The sequence below is a fragment of the Heptranchias perlo genome, chromosome 5 (assembly GCF_035084215.1).
Source record: "Heptranchias perlo isolate sHepPer1 chromosome 5, sHepPer1.hap1, whole genome shotgun sequence".
Classification (NCBI taxonomy): domain Eukaryota; kingdom Metazoa; phylum Chordata; class Chondrichthyes; order Hexanchiformes; family Hexanchidae; genus Heptranchias; species Heptranchias perlo.
The window spans coordinates 103,015,446-103,033,917 of NC_090329.1; the positions used below are offsets into that span (position 1 = coordinate 103,015,446).

Sequence of the window (18,472 nt, forward strand, 5' to 3'; positions counted from 1 at the left end):
TCTGTGGCATGAAAATGTAGATCCTGCATCAGATCTAACTCATTTCAGTGGCACATTACTAAGCGTTCCTAAACTTATTTCCACATTAAAACATGTAAAGGGCCATTTTTATTGAAAAAACACACCATAAAAAAATTATAATCGAACATTAGCGGAACCATTATTGCAACTAAATATGAATAGCCACAAAAAGTATACGTAGCAACAAATTTAATTTGAAAAACTCAGCCACCTTTATAAAGAAGACAAAAATTAGCATTTAAACACAAATTCCCATCCATTGGAAAAAAATAAAAACAAATACGTTAGATTCAATAAAAATATCTATTACAGAAAGCATTAAACAATTTACTAAATTAAACCACATGAAACTGCTAAACTGCCAAAAAAACGAATCTTAAATTTTTTTAAAAACAGCAGCAAGCTGGTGCTGCAGGTTATCCACAGCCCACATTGAAGTCCTCCAAAGCAACGGAGTTATGTCTAATGGAGGAGCAATGCACTTTGTGTGAAGGGGCCCTTTAATATAAATGGGTTAACATTGATCGGAAAGTAATTCATTTTATGTGAAATGCTTTGAAATGCTTCTCAAAGATGTCATAAGGTTCTACAAAAATGAATGTTCTTACTTTTTAAGTGCTGTCCAGAAATTTTTTTAAGAATTGTAAATGCTGGAAATAAATAGCAAGTCTAAGTGACATGACCGGGCTAACATCAGGCCTCAAGAGTGAAGCTTCAGGGATTGGAGTTGGACAATGGTAACAACCAGGAACAGTGTTGTCATGAAAGAGGGGCAAATGCTGTGAAAAGCCAAGGAAATGGGGACATTAAGGTTTGTAAAAGAAGCAAGAAAGGGAGGATACCGAGTGAAACTATCCAAGATTATATTAGTGAACAGATACCAGGTACTGCCCAACACTGCAGGAGGGAATAAGGTGCCAGAAAGAAAAGGTAGCTAGAAAATCAGACTTCAACACTTCACTAGGAGACAAGTGAAACACCTTTAAAGGAATAATTTCAACATGCAGAGTAAATATATTCCTACAACAAGCTCCGACTAAGCAAATGTGACTCTAAATGGATTATCTCACTTCTAATTTGTTTGTTAAAGAGGAAAAAATGGCCTGTACAGTTTCTGCAGGGAGAAAGGGCAAGCACTGACTGGGATGAATATAAGAAAATGTGGAAACATTACAATGGGGTGATCAGAGGGGCAGAGAGAGACCTGAAACAAAGGCTGAGCAGCTGAGGATAAGGCTAACAGAAAAACATTGGGCCAGAATTCACTGGAGCCGGCAAACGAACGAACAGCGCCTACCGTTTGTTAAACTTGCCCTTGCTCGTTTAATTTCCATGAGACTTTGCACAACAAGTTGCTGTAAGTGAGAAATCGAAACGGCTCGGCGCCCTCTACAGGGCATCTTGGATCTGTGTGAACAGGGCAAGCAACTGTGTATCTCCTTAACCAATCAGATTGAAGGATTGAACAGCGCCGCATTTGAACTAGGAAGTGTAAGTTAGAATGGTGAATTCAATGTCAAATCAGGTACAGAAAGAGAAATAAAGAGAGGGAAAGAATGGATTAAGACAGAGAAAAAAAGAGACAGAAAAACTAAAAATTAAAAACAATTAAAAGCTGAAGGAATTAGACTCCATACTTGTAATAGTTAATTTTCAGTGCCAGAGAGAGCTGTTTGGCAGTAATAAGCACTTATGACACTGTTAAAAAGGTTACTTACACTGAAATGGTCAAGCCCTAACTTTCTGTGGCATGATTAGACAGTACCTACCATGCAAGTACAGGAACCTCATGCCATTCAATGGATATGAATGATGAGTCAGACGGCGAGACACTGTTTTCAGGAAGCTAACGGCGGAACGGTGCATCTTGGACAGCAACTTCCGGATTTTCGCGTTTAACCTCGCGTCTGCCCTCGCCTGAAGTTGCTGTGCGATTTGCACACAAATTACGGTGAGCACTGTTAGCCTTACCGTAATTTTGAGAGTAAATTCTGGCCCATTCTTTCAGTACCACAACAACAAGGTGATAAATCAGAGAGAAGGTGACAACCATAAAAAATGTAAATGGACTTGAAACTGAGGATAAGCACAAAATAGTAAATATTCTGAATTATTACTTCCTCCGAGTATTCACAAGGAAAGACATGAGCAACATGCCCCCTCCAAACAAAGATATCCCAAGTATAATCAATGATTTTTCTATATATGAAAAGGATGTTTTAGACAGTGTAAATGGGCTCAAAACAAATACGTCCCCAGGGATAGATGGTATTTATCCCAGTGTGCTGAAAGAGACTAGAGAGGAGATTTGTGAGGCACTGACAATTATTACGAGGGAGTCAATGGTAGCAGTAAATTGGAAACAGGCTAATGTAGTGCCGGTATTCAAAAAGAGTGACAAAATAGGCACAGGCAACTACAGACACATTAGTTATTTTTCAGTAATTCTACATGGGTTACTGTTGGTTTTTGCTAGGTTAGAACACAAAGCAATTTGCCCCAAAACTATTTAAATGAAAGCATTTCTGCATTTGGGTAGTTCCAGTGTTAACTCAAGAACTAGTCAGAGATGTGATGTATCTCTTGCAGTCTATCTGACTTATTTTCAAGAATAATTGGCTGCTCACGCATCAGCAGATCTTCATCAGCCAGGGAGGAGCTTTGATCTGAGTTCACAAAGTTTGGGATGCTGAATTTGCTCAGGCAGTTCAGAGGATCGGCTGAGTTGTCACTTTTCCCCTCTCTTTCTTGAGTGGGAAGGTCACTGTTCCCTGGTCCAGACGCTTTGCTTACCAGTTGTTGCCTTTCCAATTGTCCAACCTCGTTAACATAGCAATGAAAGAGAGACCGAGACTCTTCACTTGCGGGGTAGGAAAAGGCTTTGTTTGTTTTGGGCATGACACAGTTAACAGCAAAACTGTTCATTCTGTGTTGTTTTGAAGGAAGGTCCACATTCCTGCTAAAATAAATTGCACCTTTTAGAACAAACATTTCTCAGATGAATGTACACATACTAAAGAAAATAAACTTTACTTTGGCAAGAACTTAATTGGAATTATAGATAAACTGAAATATTAATTACAGTCTTTTGTCCATGCTGCTGAAATTGGAAATTGCACATGGCAAGTCGTTTCTTCCAAAGAGTGAAGTAGATTTATTATGCATCGATGTCCTAGCTGAGCACAGGTAATTACTCACCATGAGCATTATCCACTTGCAGCAGCATTTCTCTGCTGGATAACTAACTAACCGGTATTTCATTTTATCTATAATTCCAATTAATTTCTAGCCAAAGTAAAGTTTCATACAATAGCTACTTTGGCCACTCAGGGTTTAATTTATATGCATAAGTTTTCAAAAGAATTGTCTTGTCTGCATAAAAACATTGCACAAAGAGCCCATGACCTTGTCTTTGTAAACAATTATGTTATAACAACATGCAAGTTAATTCATCTATTTGGTCAGCCATAATTAAAGCTAAAGAAAGCTCATGTGCTGATGCTCATTATCTGGTTAAAACATTACTGAATTGATTGAACAATATTTAAACGGCCTTGGGGAGGAAAGTAGTTATTCTTGAAAGCTTTTTATGTTACAATAGTAGGTGCATCTTAAAGGAGGAGAGAGAGGTCGAGGGGTTTAGGCAGGGAATTACAGAGCTTAGGCTCTTAGGCAACTGAAGGCATGGCTGCCAATGATTGAGCGATGAAAATCAGGGATCCGCAAAAGGCCAAACTTGGAGGAGTGCAGAGATCTCAGAGGGTTTGTAGGGCTGGGGGTTACAGAGATAGGGAAGGGCGAGGCCATGGAGCGATTTGAAAATAACAATGAGAATTTTAAAATCGAGGCTGACATGGTTACTCCAAGGCTGTACAGCAATCTCTCCACAGCAAAGGCCGATTTTACTGGATAGTAATGCACCAGAAAGGAAACTGTTGAAAACTGTTAAAGACCCAATATCCTGGCCCCAAAAAATGCTTGTGCCAGCACATTACAGTGTAAATGCCCAGACAAAAGCCACTGAACCCGCCAATAGTTCATTGGGGCGGGAGAAATACCACAGTTTAAGTGCCTTTGTGGCTGGGGTGCATCTGGGTCCCATCATTAGAATCATTACAGCACAGAAGGAGGCCATTCAGCCCATCGAGCCCATTACGGCTTTTTGTTAGAGCAATCCAGTTAGTCCCATTCCCCCGCTCTTTCCCCGTAGCCCTGCAAATTTTTTCCCTTCAAGTATTTATCCAATTCACTTTTGAAAGCCACGATTGAATCTGCCTCCACCACCCTTTCAGGCAGCGCATTCCAGATCATAACCACTCGCTGCGTAAAAAAGTTTCTTCTTATGTCACCTTTGGTTCTTTTGCCAATCACTTTAAATCTGTGTCCTCTGGTTCTCGACCCTTCCATCAATGGGAACAGTTTCTCTTTATTTTATCTAAACCCTTCATGATTTTGAAGACTTCATTAAATCTCCTCTCAACCTTCTCTGCTCTAAGGAGAACAACCCCAGCTTCTCTAGTCTATCCACGTAACTGAAGTCCCTCATCCCTGGAACCATTCTAGTAAATCTTTTCAGCGTCATCTCTAAGGCCTTCACATCCTTCTTAAAGTGCGGTGCCCAGAAAAGGACACAATACTCCATTTTATAAAGGTTCAACATAACTTCCTTGCTTTTGTACTCTATGCCTCTATTTATAAAGCCCAGGATCCTGTATGCTTTTTTAACCACTTTCTCAACCTGTCCTGCCACCTTCAACGATTTGTGCATATACACCCCCAAGTCTCTCTGTTCCTGCACCCCCTTTAGAATTGTACCATTTAGTTTATATTGCCTCTCCTCGTTCTTCCTACCAAAATGTATCACTTCGCACTGCGTTAAATTTCATCAGCCATGTGTCCGCCCATTCCAACAGCCTGTCTATGTCCTTCTGAAGTCTATTACTGTCCTCCCCACTGTTTACTACGCTTCCAAGTTTTGTGTCATCTGCAAATTTTGAAATTGTGCCCTGTACACCCAAGTCCAAGTCATTAATATATATCACAAAAAGCAGTGGCCCTAGTACCGAGCCCTGGGGAACACTTCTGTATACCTTCCTCCAGTCCAAAAACATCCGTTCACCACTACTCTCTGTTTCCTGTTACTTAGCCAATTTCATATCCATGCTGCCACTGCCCCTTTTATTCCATGGGCTTCAATTTTGCTGACAAGCCTACCATATGGCACTTTATCAAATGCCTTTTGAAAGTCCATATACACAACAACAACTGCATTGCCCTCATCAACCTTCTCTGTTACCTCCTCAAAAAACTCAATCACGTTAGTTTAGCACGATTTGCCTTTAACAAATCCGTGCTGGCTTTCCTTTATTAATCCACACTTGTCCAAGTGATTATTAATTTTGTCCCAGATTATCGTTTCTAAAAGTTTCCCCACCACCGATGTTACACTGATTGGCTTGAAGTTGCCGGGTCTATCCATACACCCTTTTTTGAACAAGGGTGTAATATTTGCAATTCTCCAGTCCTCTGGCACCATCCCCGTGTCTAAGAAGGATTGGAAGATTATGGCCAGCACCTCTGTAATTTTCACCCTTACTTTCCAACAACCTTGGAGACATCCCATCTGGACCGAATGACTTATCTACTCTATCTACAGCTAGCCTTTCTAGTACCTCCTCTTTATCAATTTTTAGCCCATCCGGTATCTCAACTACATCTTCCTTTACTGAGACTCTGGCAGCATCTTCTTCCTTGGTAAAGACAGATGCAAAGTATTCATTTAGTACGTCAGCCATGTCCTCTGCCTCCATGCGTAGATCTCATTTTTGGTGCCGAATCAACCCCACCCCTCCTCTTACTACTCGTTTACTGTTTATATGCCTATAGAAGACTTCTGGATTTCCTTTTATGTTAGCCGAAGCCAATAAATCCAGTGAAAGAGCACTGGGCCAGAGGGACTTTGAGTCCCCTCCCCCTCCCCCCCCCCCCCCCGACTTCCTGGACGAAACATGTAGATGCCTGTGCAGACACTTTATAAAAGAGGTAGGCCCCACAACCGCTGGTAGCATCAATTATCATAGAATCATACAGCACAGAAGGAGGCCATTTGGCCCATTGTGCCTGCACGGCTCTTTGAAAGAGATGTTCAATTAGCCCCATTCCCTGTTCTTTCCCCATAGCCCTGCCAATTTTCTCCCCGTCAAGTATTTATCCAAGTTTTGTTTGAAAGTTACTATTGAATCCGCTTCCACCACCCTTTCAGGCAGTGCATTCCAGATCATAACAATTCACTGTGTATAAACATTTCTACTCCTCTCCCACTCTGGTTCTTTTGCCAATTACCTTGAATATGAGTCCTCTGGTTACCGACCCTCCTGCCAGTGGAAACAGTTTATCCTTATTTACTCTATCAAAACCCCTCATAATTTTGTCATTTTTTTTATTATCTCCTGTAAGTATTCTCAATACATACAATTGTGGCTATTTCAGAGGAAACTTTCCTGGATCTGCGCCCTTTACGAGTGCACACTCCGATTTGCCCGATTTTACGATATTCCCTGCTCCCGGGTGATTCTCCAGCTCCTGTTCATTGGAAGCTATATGTAACTTTTGTGTGGTAAGTATTATACTATACCTCTAATGTTCTTCCTGATACCATTACATAAAATGTGTTGCAACAGCCCGACTTACTCTTGGTGTGGTGGTCCCGTCTTTGTCAGCAACGTCAACACGAAAAACATAAAAATGACAAAGACTGCCAGGCCCACCCAAAATCCAATCACAATGGAATCTGAAAAACAGAATTTTATTTTTAATTGCTGGAATCTAAAGTTGGCACAGTTGGAATGTTTGCTTCAAAAGGAATAATCTTGTAGATTTTTAATCAAATAATGACCAGGTCAGAAATGCCATTAATGAACGATGACAGCCCGTTTTACAGTCCAGGAGCTACGAAACCCCTTCTGCAAAGATTCAGGGAGAGAAGGTTATACATTTATAGTACCGATGGCCGGCTCCTTCTCCAGAAGCACCTGTGCACCAGGTGGAGATTGCTTAAATCCGGCAACACCAGCGAGCCACCACCGTCTCAAACTAGACTGATTGACATGTAGGCCCTTGCAATGCCCATCCCATTTAGGTCTAGCGCCACCAGAATTCTAGCAGGCTGTCAGTGAATCCCTACCAGTGGCCAACATATTTGCTCCTTCCAAAAGGAAATCACTTAGAAGGAGTGGCAGGTTCAGTGTCACACATCTCAAATAAAGTACGAGCATCAAGGGGCAGAAGCATGTCAATTCAAGCTGCCAACATTCACGCACTGCGTAATAAAGGAAATGAATGCCCTGCAGTTGACTTGAACATAGTATCATAGTAACTACTGCAAAGGAGGAGGCCATTCGTCACATCGTGCCTGTGCCGGCTCTTTGAAAGAGCTATCCAATTAGTCCCATTCCCCTACTCTTTTCCCATAGACCTGTAAATTTTTGCCCTTCAAGTATTTATCTAATTCCCTTTTGAAAGTTACTATTGAATCTGCTTCCACCACCCTTTCAGGCAGTGCATTCCAGATCATTACAACACGCTGCGTAAAAAAATATTTCCTCATGTCGCCTCTGGCTCTTTTGCCGATCGCCTTAAAACTGTGTCCTCTGGTTACTGACCCTTCTGCCACTGGAAACAGTTTCTCCTTATTTACTCTGTCAAAACGCTTCATGATTTTGAACACCTCTATCAAATCTCCCCTTAACCTTCTCTGTTCTAAGGAGAACAACCCCAGCTTCTCCCTCATCCCTGGTACCATTCTAGTAAATCTCTTCTGCACCTTCTCTAAGGCTTTGACATCCTTCCTAAAGTGTGGTGCCCAGAATTGAACACAATACTCCAGCTGAGGCCTAACCAGTGTTTTTTAAAGTTTTAGCATAACTTCCTAGCTTTTGTACTCTATGCCTCTATTAATAATGCCCAGGATCCCATATGCATCTTTAACAGCCTTCTCAACTTGTTCTGCCACCTTCAAAGGTTTGTGTACATGCACCCCCAGGTCTCTCTCTTCCTAAATCCCCTTTAAAATTGTACCATTTAATTTATATTGCCTTTCCTCATTCTTCCTACCAAAATGCATCACTTCAGACTTCTCTGCGTTAAATTTCATCTGCCATGTGTCTGTCCATTTCACCCGTCTGTCTACGTCCTCCTGAAGTCTGTTACTATCCTCCACAATGTTTACTACTTTTCCAAGTTTTGTGTTACCTGCAAACTTTGAAATTATACCCTTTATATCCAAGTCTGGGTCATTAATATATATCAAAAAGAGCAGTGGTCCTAATACTGACTCCTGGAGAACACCAGTGTATACTTCCCTCCAGACTGAAAAACAACCGTTCACCACTAATCTTTGCTTTCAGTACCCTCGCCAATTTTGCATCCGCGCTGTCACTGACCCTTTAATCCCATGGGCTTTAGTTTTGCTAACAAGTCTATTATGTGGTACTTTATAAAATATCTTTTGAAAGTCCACAACATCAACCGCACTACTTCATTGAAGAACTCAATCAAGTTTAATCATCCACGATTTTCCTTTAACAAATTCATTTATTAACCCATACTTTTCCAAGTGCCAATTAATTTTATCCCAGATTATTGTCCCAAAGTTTGCCCACCACCAACGTTAGGCTGACTGGCCTGTAATTGCTGGGTTTATCCACCTCCCCTTTTTTGAACAGGGGTATAACATTTGCAATCCTCCAGTCCTCCGGCACCATCCCCATATTTAAGGAGGATTGGAAAATTGTGGCCAGAGCCTCTGCATTTTCACCCCTACTTCCCTCAGTAACCTAGGATGCATCCCATCTGGACCGGGTGACTTTTCTACTTTGAGTACTGCCAATCTTTTAAGTACCTCCTCTTTATCTATTTTTATCCTAGCCAATGTTGCTACTACCTCCTCCTTGACAGTTACAATAGCAGCATCCTCCTCTCTAGTGAAGATCAATGTGAAGTATTCATTTAGTGCCTCAGCCATGACCTCTGCCTCCACAAGAAGATCTCCTTTTTTGTCCCTAATCGGGCCCACCCTTCCTTTGACTATCCTTTTACTATTTATATGTTTAGAAAAGACTTTTGGGTTCCCCTTTATGTTAGCCGCTAATCTATTCTCATGCTCTTTCTTTGCCCCTTTTATTCCATTTTTTAGATCTCCTCTGTACTTTCTGTATTCAGCCTGGTTCTCTATTGTATTATGAACCTTACATTCATCATAAGCCTCCTTTTTCTGTTTCATTTTAATCTCTATATCTTTAGTCATCCAGGGAGCTCTAGTTTTGGATGCCATTCCTTTCCCCTTCGTAGGGAATGTCTCCACTCTGTACCCGAACCAACTCCTCCTTGAAGGCCTCCCATTGTTCAGTTACTGTTTTGCCTTCAAATTTTTGATTCCAATCCACCTGGGCAAGATCCCTTTTTAACTCACTGAAATTAGCCTTCCTCCAGTTAAGCATTTTCACGTTTGATTGTTCCTTGTCCTTTTCCATAATTATTCTAAACCAAATGATATTATGATCACTGTTCCCAAATGCTCCCCCACTGAAACATGCTCCACTTGGCCCATTTCATTCCCCAGAACTTGATCTAACCCTTCCTGGTTGAGCTGGAAACTCACTGTTCCAGAAAGTTCTCTGGATCAAATTTCAAGAATTCCTCCCCCTCTTTGCCCTTTACACTGTTACTGTCCCAGTATAAATTGGGATAACTGAAGTCCCCCAATATCATTACTCTATAGTTCTTGCATCTTTCTGTAATTTGCCTGCAAATTGCTCTTCTATCTCCTTCCCACTATTTGATGGCCTATAGTATACACCCAGTAGAGTAAATAGCTCCACTATTGTTCCTTAATTCTAACCAAGTAGATTCTATCTTTCACCCGTCAACTATATCATCCCTTTCTAGTGCTATAATGGTTTATAGGATCAATACTGCCACCCCACCACTCCTTTCTTTTCTTCCCTATCTTTCCAGAATACCTTGTAGCCAGGAATATTAAGTACCCAATCCTCCCTTTCTTCGAGCCAGGTCTCTGTTATTGCCATTATATCATAATCCTACGTGGCGACTTGAGTCTGCAGTTCACCAACCTTATTTACCACACTACGTGCATTTACGCATATGCACTCCAGTCTCACCTTAGACTGCCTCGCATTTGCCCCCTGTCTGATCCCTCCTAATTCTGAACATATACTGAATATTTATTTGTCATTGGTTACTTGGATTTGGTTACTTGGCAAACGTGGTTTTCCCTTTAAGAAATGGTGTAGCTGTTGCACTCCTTGGAAGGCAACTCAAATTATTGTCTGGTGCACCAGATCCCCCTTGTTGCATTGCTGGTACTGCTGTTAATTCCTCATTCACTCTCCAAGTCTGCCATGCTGGTCAAGATGATACACGCTAAGGACTTTTTTCAGCGCAAAATTATGGCATTAACATTCGTGCCAGACAAGTGCCAGGCAATGACCATCTCCAACAAGAGAGCATCTAACCACCTCTCCTTGATATTCAACGACAATACCAGAGCCAAATCCCCCACCATCAACACATCCTGGGGGTCACCACTGACCAGAAACTAAACTGGACCAGCCACATAAATATTGTAGCTACAAGAGCAGGTCAGAGGCTGGATATTCTGCGGCGAGTGACTCACCTCCTTACTCTCCAAAGCCTTTCCACCATCTACAAGGCACAAGTCAGGAGTGTGATGGAATACTCTCCACTTGCCTGGATGAGTGCAGCTCCAACAACACTCAAGAAGCTTGACACCATCCAGGACAAAGCAGCCCACTTGATTGGCACCCCATCCACCACTCTAAACATTCACTCCCTTCACCACCGGCACACAGTGGCTGCAGTGTGTACCACCTACAAGATGCACTGCAGCAAATCGCCAAGGCTTCTTCGACACCACCCCCCAAACCCGTGACTTCTACCACCTAGAAGGACAAGGGCAGCAGCGCATGGGAACAACACCACCTGCACGTTCCCCTCCAAGTCACACACCATCCTGACTTGGAAATATATCACTGTTCCTTCATCGTCGCTGGGTCAAAATCCTGGAACTCCCTTCCTAACAGCACTGTGGGAGAACCGTCACCACACGGACTGCAGCGGTTCAAGAAGGTGGCTCACCACCACCTTCTCAAGGGCAGTTAGGATGGGCAATAAATGCTGGCCTTGCCAGCGACGCCCACATCCCACAAATGAATTTTTAAAAATAACAATTATTCCAGAAATCCTGTGGAGGGAGTGGAGGGTTACAGTATAAGGCTTCCCCCAGTCACTCCAGACATGTGCGGCTGAATTCTTCTCCCATTGGCGGGAGATCAGTGGGGCTATCTACACCCACTTATGTGGCTCTACCGCTAACCTGCTCAAGTTTCCTGAGAAGAACCTACTTAGTTATATAAGGCGGGATGGCAGTGGTAAAACCGCTGGTTATTAATTTGCTTCAGCCTTCAAAATGCAGCAGCTCATTAAAGGTGCAAATGGAGCAGCTGAAAAGAACAACAATGATTGAGGAAGCAGCTGAATTAGGATGGTCAGCTTTAGGAAGGGCTTCTAGGTTTTCTGATTCATCCACTGATGTGTTACTAGACCCAGTAAGGGCTAGAAGGGACAGACTCAGAGGGAGACTGAGAACAGGAAGCCACAGAAGACAGTGGTGCACCCATTATAAAGGGTGATTGCTAAAACAACCTCCAGCACTCCAAGAACTGCTCACAATGCAGGAAGAGGTTTAATGACCTCACAAGGGTGGCCAAAGTAACTGAAGGCACTTTTCCCATGCACAGCCTCTAACACTTATGAAGGCATGACCCTCCCCTGACCTGCCATTCCCCCTTATTGCCATTAATTAAATGAAGTGAAACCTGCATTATTCACAGTCTCTGCCATCAATACTGCACCTTGTCAACTCCATACAATTGTTTATACTCACATTGCTTGCCATGAGGTGGTAATGTTACTCTGGAAAGAGAGGTGTTTAAAGAGAGTCAGTATCTGCAAGCATCATAATCATGGGATGGATGCAGACACCCGAGTGAAAAGAAATGTAATTGATTCCTCTAACATCATGTTCTCTCTTTGCAAAGGAAAAGGTAGTGCATGACCAGGCCCAAAGAACTGCAACTGGAGGATGAACCAATCCTGAACACTTTGTGCATGAGCTGGAAGTTTTGCAGGGAAATAGAGAGAGACTGTAGGAGATGGGGATGTAGGAGGCAAGGTGCAAAGATAAGATTGGTAAAGGTGAACATTGGTTGTTTCAGTATAGTGGATTGTCAGAGTATAGTAAAGGCCATGGACACAATCGCCAATTCTTCAAGGAGCCATGCAAGTGGACACAGCCAAAGAACTTTTTGTGTTTTTGAAATGCTAGGGAACATCTTGGAGGAAACAGCCAGCTGCTGAGGGGAATCGCCAGGCTCATCAAAATCCATAACTTTTGCCCCACCCTCACCAACCCAGCATGGCATCTTATCTGGCCCGGCACCAGCCCAAATAGTGAATCAGAAGGGTTTTCACCGGGTGAGCATTGAAGTGGACATTATGGGGTAGATTTTTCTCCTTTCCGCCTGAGAGCTAAGCATCGCCTGGATGGAGTGCAGAAAGGATGTCTGGTGGGGAGGAGCACATGCTCCTTGCAGAACCCAGCTGAATTTGCTTACGTTGAACTTAATGGAAGGAAACTCTGGCAGTTTCAGTAAGGGGCATGCACTCCTCTCCTCCAGGTGTCCTTCCTGCCCTACGCCCAGGTAATGCTTAACGCCCAGGTGGTAAAGACAAAAACTTATCCCTATAAGTAGGTTCCAGAGACAATTGGTTGTGCTTCTGGAGAATGAAAGGATTTAAGAATATGGTAAGATGGTAAGTAGGTGGGGTGGGGCTGTGTAAAGGAGACTGGCTTGCTGAGCCAACCCCACTTACAAACTTTGGGTGGGCACCTGCATCACTAGGGTGTCTACCAACCCCCACACACTGGAATCCCGGCGACTGCTCCGTTGTAAGGGACGTTTCACAGTGCCGAAAGATTCCCCGCCTTTATGTTCTTAAAAGCAAAGAAACATGGGAAATAAGAAGAGTGCTTCATCATGACAGTGTAGGTGCCCTTAAATAAATAAATATGCTGACATGTCTTCAGACTAGATTTTGTAGGCACGTGGAGGTCATTTTCTTGTCTTTAAGTCTAAGTCAGTTCTAAGTGGTTAAGAACTGATGCAAATCCCGCCCAGTGGTGAAGTGAAAATAGCACTCAATTCTCTGGGAAGCATATTGACATAATTATGCACAGCACCAGGTGCAGACTCAGACTTGTCTAGGAAGGACATTAGTGGTGGAAGAGGAAAATTGCTTTCTATTTAAATTTAACAGGATGCGGACAATTAAAGGAGGCTTTAAATAGGTAGACAAAAGTTCTGGAGTGCCTCATAAAGGGTGTTAACCCATTAACAGATTTTGCCAAGGCTGGAGAGGCAGGAGATTATGCAACAGAAGGTCAAAATGAGGAGAAAAGGAACTCCAGTGCAGGCAGAGTCTATAGTCAAGTGACAGAGCAGCCAGCAACCTCTGTTTGATCGCTGCTGAAGTCAAGATTGTGCTGCATAAAATGCATGCAAGGAGGGCTGCCCTCTGTGCCCATCCATGGTATCATCCCCATAGGTTCAGCATTGCAATATGCCTGCAGAGAGGTACAGCAAAGTGTCAGGCCATAGCTGACCATTGCTGTTGCTGAATGTGCCAGCCCTATGCTGCATGGTCACCACAGGTGTCCTTGCAGCAGATGATACAGCTTTGCATCTTCCACTATTCTGACCTTTAAAAGTCAGTCCCCATGTTTCATTCCCAGCTAGGCGTGCCAAAATCTGCTGAAATGGTTGGTGACATCTTGACGGTTGCAGCAAATCAGACAACGATGGTTCTTGATCACACTGACGTACCTTCTTACAAGCAGGAGCACATAAAAGCATATCATGCTGTGATTAGTATGCTTTCGGAAGAAAGAATTAGCATAATAGTTACTCAGACATTCACATAACGTAGTGATGCCATCAGGAGTCTGGTGCAGCTTCCCTGGGAACAGGAGTGAGGTAATTTCACGTCTCTCTGCAGATGCGAACGCTGGTGGTCTGGAATCCTTCCGTGGGTCCTCATTCCAAATATGTCAGCTTAGAGACTTCCCACTGGGAAACCTATTGCTGCCAATAAGTTAACGGGTGACAAAAGAAAAACAATAATTAATTTGCAACTGAAAGCCTCTGGAGAGACTCATGAAAGCACAAGTGGCAGCAGGGGAAAAAAAAAGAAAATCCCATAGGTCGCCAAAAAAACACTTAGCTTTGAAATCTCTGTCCTTTAACAGACAGGTCCTTTACGCCTTCAGCTTAAACCTTGATGTCCAGCACACCAGCCGGTTGAAAGTTTAACACTGATCTTCCATTTCTAATTACAATGCAACAACAGTAACAACATATATAACGCCTTTAATGCAATAAAACATCCCAAGGCGTTTCACAGGAGCATTATCAAACAAAATTTGACACCGAGCCACATAAGGAGATATTAGGACAGGTGACCAAAAGCTTGATCAAAGAGGTAGGTTTTAAGGAGCGTCTTAAAGGAGGAGAGAGAAGTAGAGAGGTGGAGAGGTTTAGAGAGGGAATTTCACAACTTAAGGCTTAGGCAGCTGAAGGCACGGCCGCCAATGGTGAAGCAAAGAAAATCGGGGGATGCGCAAGAGGCAACCCGCTGCTTCAGGAGGAGGCTTCTAATGTCCACTCCAAACCTAACCCGAAATTTAAGTTGCTGTGAAATGGGCAGTAATCAAGTGGAAATCATTTGCAATAACAAGGGGCATTACAGCTTTAAGAACTTTACTTCTGAAGACTGGGAAGTCCGTTTCCAAGTGCGCCTGTTTTATGATGTAGCGCTGGAGCAGCGAACTAGCAGGAAATGTGGGGCAGAAATACCACAACCTCATTTACATATTTTAGGGTCCTTTATTAAGGTTCGCATACGCCAGAAGCGCAGGCCTCTTGAGCCTCCAGTGCTGCCCGATCAGAAGATACTTAGCGCCAGATTAGTGCATGGGAGCAGAATAATCCTCCCTAATGTGCTGGTCATTTGTTAGTCTATTTTTTTTCTCCTGCTGCTGCATCTTGCGTTATACTATCAGCAATTTACAGAATAATAGTTGATTTTTTTTATTCCTCATCTTTTTTTTCTTTCTGGTATCTTCGCAAACCTGGTTGAGAGGATGGGCAAAAAACATATGCCCGCACCTCTGCCTACGTCGCTCTGGGCTGGGAGTGCAGGAGAGTAATCCTGAGTGACTCTGGCCCTTTAATTTCCACCCCTATGCCCCAACCCTTTGCCTCTGGGTAAGTGGGTGTCCTCCTCTTGTACTGCTGAGATTGGATAGCTCACTGTATATGGATCAGAGGGAGTTACACTAGGTCCTGCCATGCTGTGCAGCTCCAGTGTGCTGTACCATGATTTATTGTTGCACTTGTCACACTGGTCACCTTTCTCTGCAGTAGTATTATTGACAAAAGCTGGATTTCCAGGAGTTCAGATTTCTTTTCATATCATGCTCCACGAAGCCCTTTCTTAATTTTTTCTTCTGGTTCTTTGTGAGAAATTTCTACGGCAAACTGGTATCACAGACCAGTTCAATGAACGCTCACATGAGGGGATCATCATTACTGCAAGCTTACACAAAAATTATCTGCACCTGGCCGAGGAATGATAGGTGTAATTGTACATTAAGCTTGCCCACTGGGAGGGCATATCAGAAATTTGGGTACAGACTCCCCACAATTCTTCATCCATTAATTTTAATGGGCAAAAAAATTCAGAGGGTGGGGGGGTGGGGGGATTCTGCCCAAAGTCCTGTTATATGTTCCTGGTGAGCAAGGCTTTGTGTCAGAGCAAGAACTTGTCAAATTACTCACGAAATAACCAAATCACCAACGCAGGACGGAAGGAAGTTCTGATATAAATACAGCCTTGAAGGAAAAAAATACTTTTACTTCATTATTTTCACAACATATATTCATAAGTAGCTTCACATAGATCTCCAATGGCAACCCTCTTGGTGAACACTCATTCTATACACTCTTTATGGTGCAATGTACATTTTGGTATGGATGAGCCTCAGCTGTTGTTTAATGAAGTTGGTGAGACAACTTGCATACTCCCCTCCATGTCACACTTAATGTGTGTACATCGAAATCCTGCTCGCAAATAAGTAAAGAAACCTTTTAACAGAAACTTCTGTGTACGATTGATATAGTTTAAATTGAAAGGTACTGTAAAAGTAAATCTCCAGCCTTGCTTTTGCCTACAAACCAGAATTCAACCCATAAGGTTCATATTGTAAAAATTGTCACCAACACTCATGGAAGGTAAGAAACTCAGATTCTTATATAAAAATGCTGATCACTGACTACCACAGTATCCTATTAGCAGCCAAGCCAATGTGACGGATATGTTATTCCACAACATTAAACAAAAGAAACCATTTTCTTAAAACCAAACTTAGACATCTAAGCATGCTGGTCAACTTCATGGTAAAGATAAAACTGTGAATCTTGGTGGTAATATTAAGGTTTTCTGCAGAAGGCGAAGAATGAAAATTTGAATATGAAATCAAGAGGAGAGGGCGAAAAAAGAGATTATCAGAGTCAGTAAAAGGTTACAACCCCAATTACCATGCTGTAGGGTCAGGAAGTCTCAAAGCTTTACACTGGTTGGAGCACTTAATTCGTGGTTTACTCCTATTCCAAAGAAAGCATGCATAAAAAGTATTTGTTTTCTTTAAATTTTATGGGCAACTGGAAGAATATTGAGCAAAAGTAATCAAATGTAAAACCTATTACTATTTTAATAAGGAAATCCTCCCATATGGCAAAGTCCACTTCAGTATTACAATTCAAACATATCACTGGTCTAGTTCCTGTAAAACTCAGATACCCAAGTATTCTATGCCTCACTCTGCCAATTTGACTCTTGAGTTGTGTGTGGAAACAGTTTCAAATGCAGGGATTGCCTCTGACTTACACCAGGTGATCTAACCAGACAGGTCTCCAAAAAGGATCATTGATCTAAAAAATCCAAAAATGTAAACTGATTATAATTTTAAAAGGAAATGTCGACTTGGCTTTGCTGGAATTATTTTTTTAAATTACATTTTGAGAGATTGTTCAATACAGCAGTGTTAGATAATATATGGCAGCACTGATGAGTTACTTTTCAGCTTTTTTCAGTAATCGCAAATACAAACTAATTCAACCGCTTTCTATGCAACACTCAAACTCTAGTGTTCTATTCTTTCTTGGCTGTCCAACTGAATCTCATCTTTAGTAGCATATTTACAGCTTTTGCCTCTCCTTTCAATTTCCCATGCCGTATATTTGACACTAGATACAATATGCGTACATAGTATTTGGTTAAACCCACTTCAAGTTGCACAGCAGCTTGACAAAAGCTTGCAAGCACATTGATCCCAAGGGGTAAACTTTACAGTTTCATGCTCCCAGCAGAGCTTCCCATTTACTGGACAGAAAATGATGCTGGCTTCTGCAGCTGAATTCCCAGTGTGCACTTCCATTGCATGAAGCTGTGCAACACGGGCACTAAATCAAGTCTGATACTGCCAATGTTAAGATATCTGAATATGGCAGATCTTTAAAATGTTCAGATAGGGAGAATTAGTTTTAATCACAGTGGACATACTCTTGTAGAGGAAATGTTTCTCTCTGGAGTGCGGTTCAATCAGCTTATGCCACGTCCCTTACCTGAATACCAATTATTAGTTTACTTGCAGCTTGCCACTTGTTATATTTGAGTCACACTGTGGCATAAAATCCATCCATAATAATAACTTACATCTGTGCGCTTTCAGTCCTTCAAATGAAACTGGCTCATAGTCGTAATATTCATAGCCCCAGATATAATCACTGTTAGATACAGTGGTCTTGTTTACAACTGGATTATCTTCAGACATTTCACACCTGCAAGTAAGAATAATGGCATTGACTTTTATTTTTGTTTTTTGCATTAATTATCCTATAATCAAATGGAAAGCATATTCTAAATGAAATTCCAATGTACATGTTCAATGACTAATTATTTTTATATAGAGACATATCTTCAAGTACATTCAATGCTCAGGTGCAATCAGATTATTTATCTCCTGACAAAAAAATCATTTTGAATTCCAGTCATCACCACCACATTGTCATATCAAACAAAAACATTTGGAGGCCTCCCAGCTTTCATCTGCTGACTTTTTCTTTTCCACCTGGTCATCTTGGCCAGATCCCAAAGGAAGTTGATAAGATTTTTAATCATTCAAAACTGCTGAACTTTAAAGGAACAGAAGGGTTTCAGACTGCATCCTGACTGG

The 18,472-nt window shown here is 42.0% G+C and overlaps 1 protein-coding gene across 1 annotated transcript; it reads right to left on the minus strand.

The window, feature by feature from the left end:
- Nucleotides 1-209: 209 nt before the first annotated feature.
- Nucleotides 210-18,071, minus strand: mrap2a (melanocortin 2 receptor accessory protein 2a). Its single transcript, XM_067983880.1, has 3 exons — nucleotides 17,953-18,071; nucleotides 6,712-6,811; nucleotides 210-2,980 (listed from the first exon to the last, which is right to left on the minus strand). Exons 1-3 carry the CDS (start codon nucleotides 18,068-18,070, stop codon nucleotides 2,581-2,583), a joined length of 618 nt encoding a protein of 205 aa, XP_067839981.1. The 5' UTR covers nucleotide 18,071; the 3' UTR covers nucleotides 210-2,580.
- Nucleotides 18,072-18,472: the final 401 nt, after the last annotated feature.

Coding starts and splice junctions, on each gene's coding strand:
- mrap2a (XM_067983880.1), bottom strand. CDS start 18,070: ATGTCTGAAGATAATCCAGTTGTAAACAAGACCACTGTATCTAACAGT. Junction 6,812..17,952: donor AGGACTGAAAGCGCACAGAT/GTAAGTTATTAT, acceptor TCTGTTTTTCAG/ATTCCATTGTGATTGGATTT. Junction 2,981..6,711: donor ACGGGACCACCACACCAAGA/GTAAGTCGGGCT, acceptor AATTTATTTTAG/CAGGAATGTGGACCTTCCTT.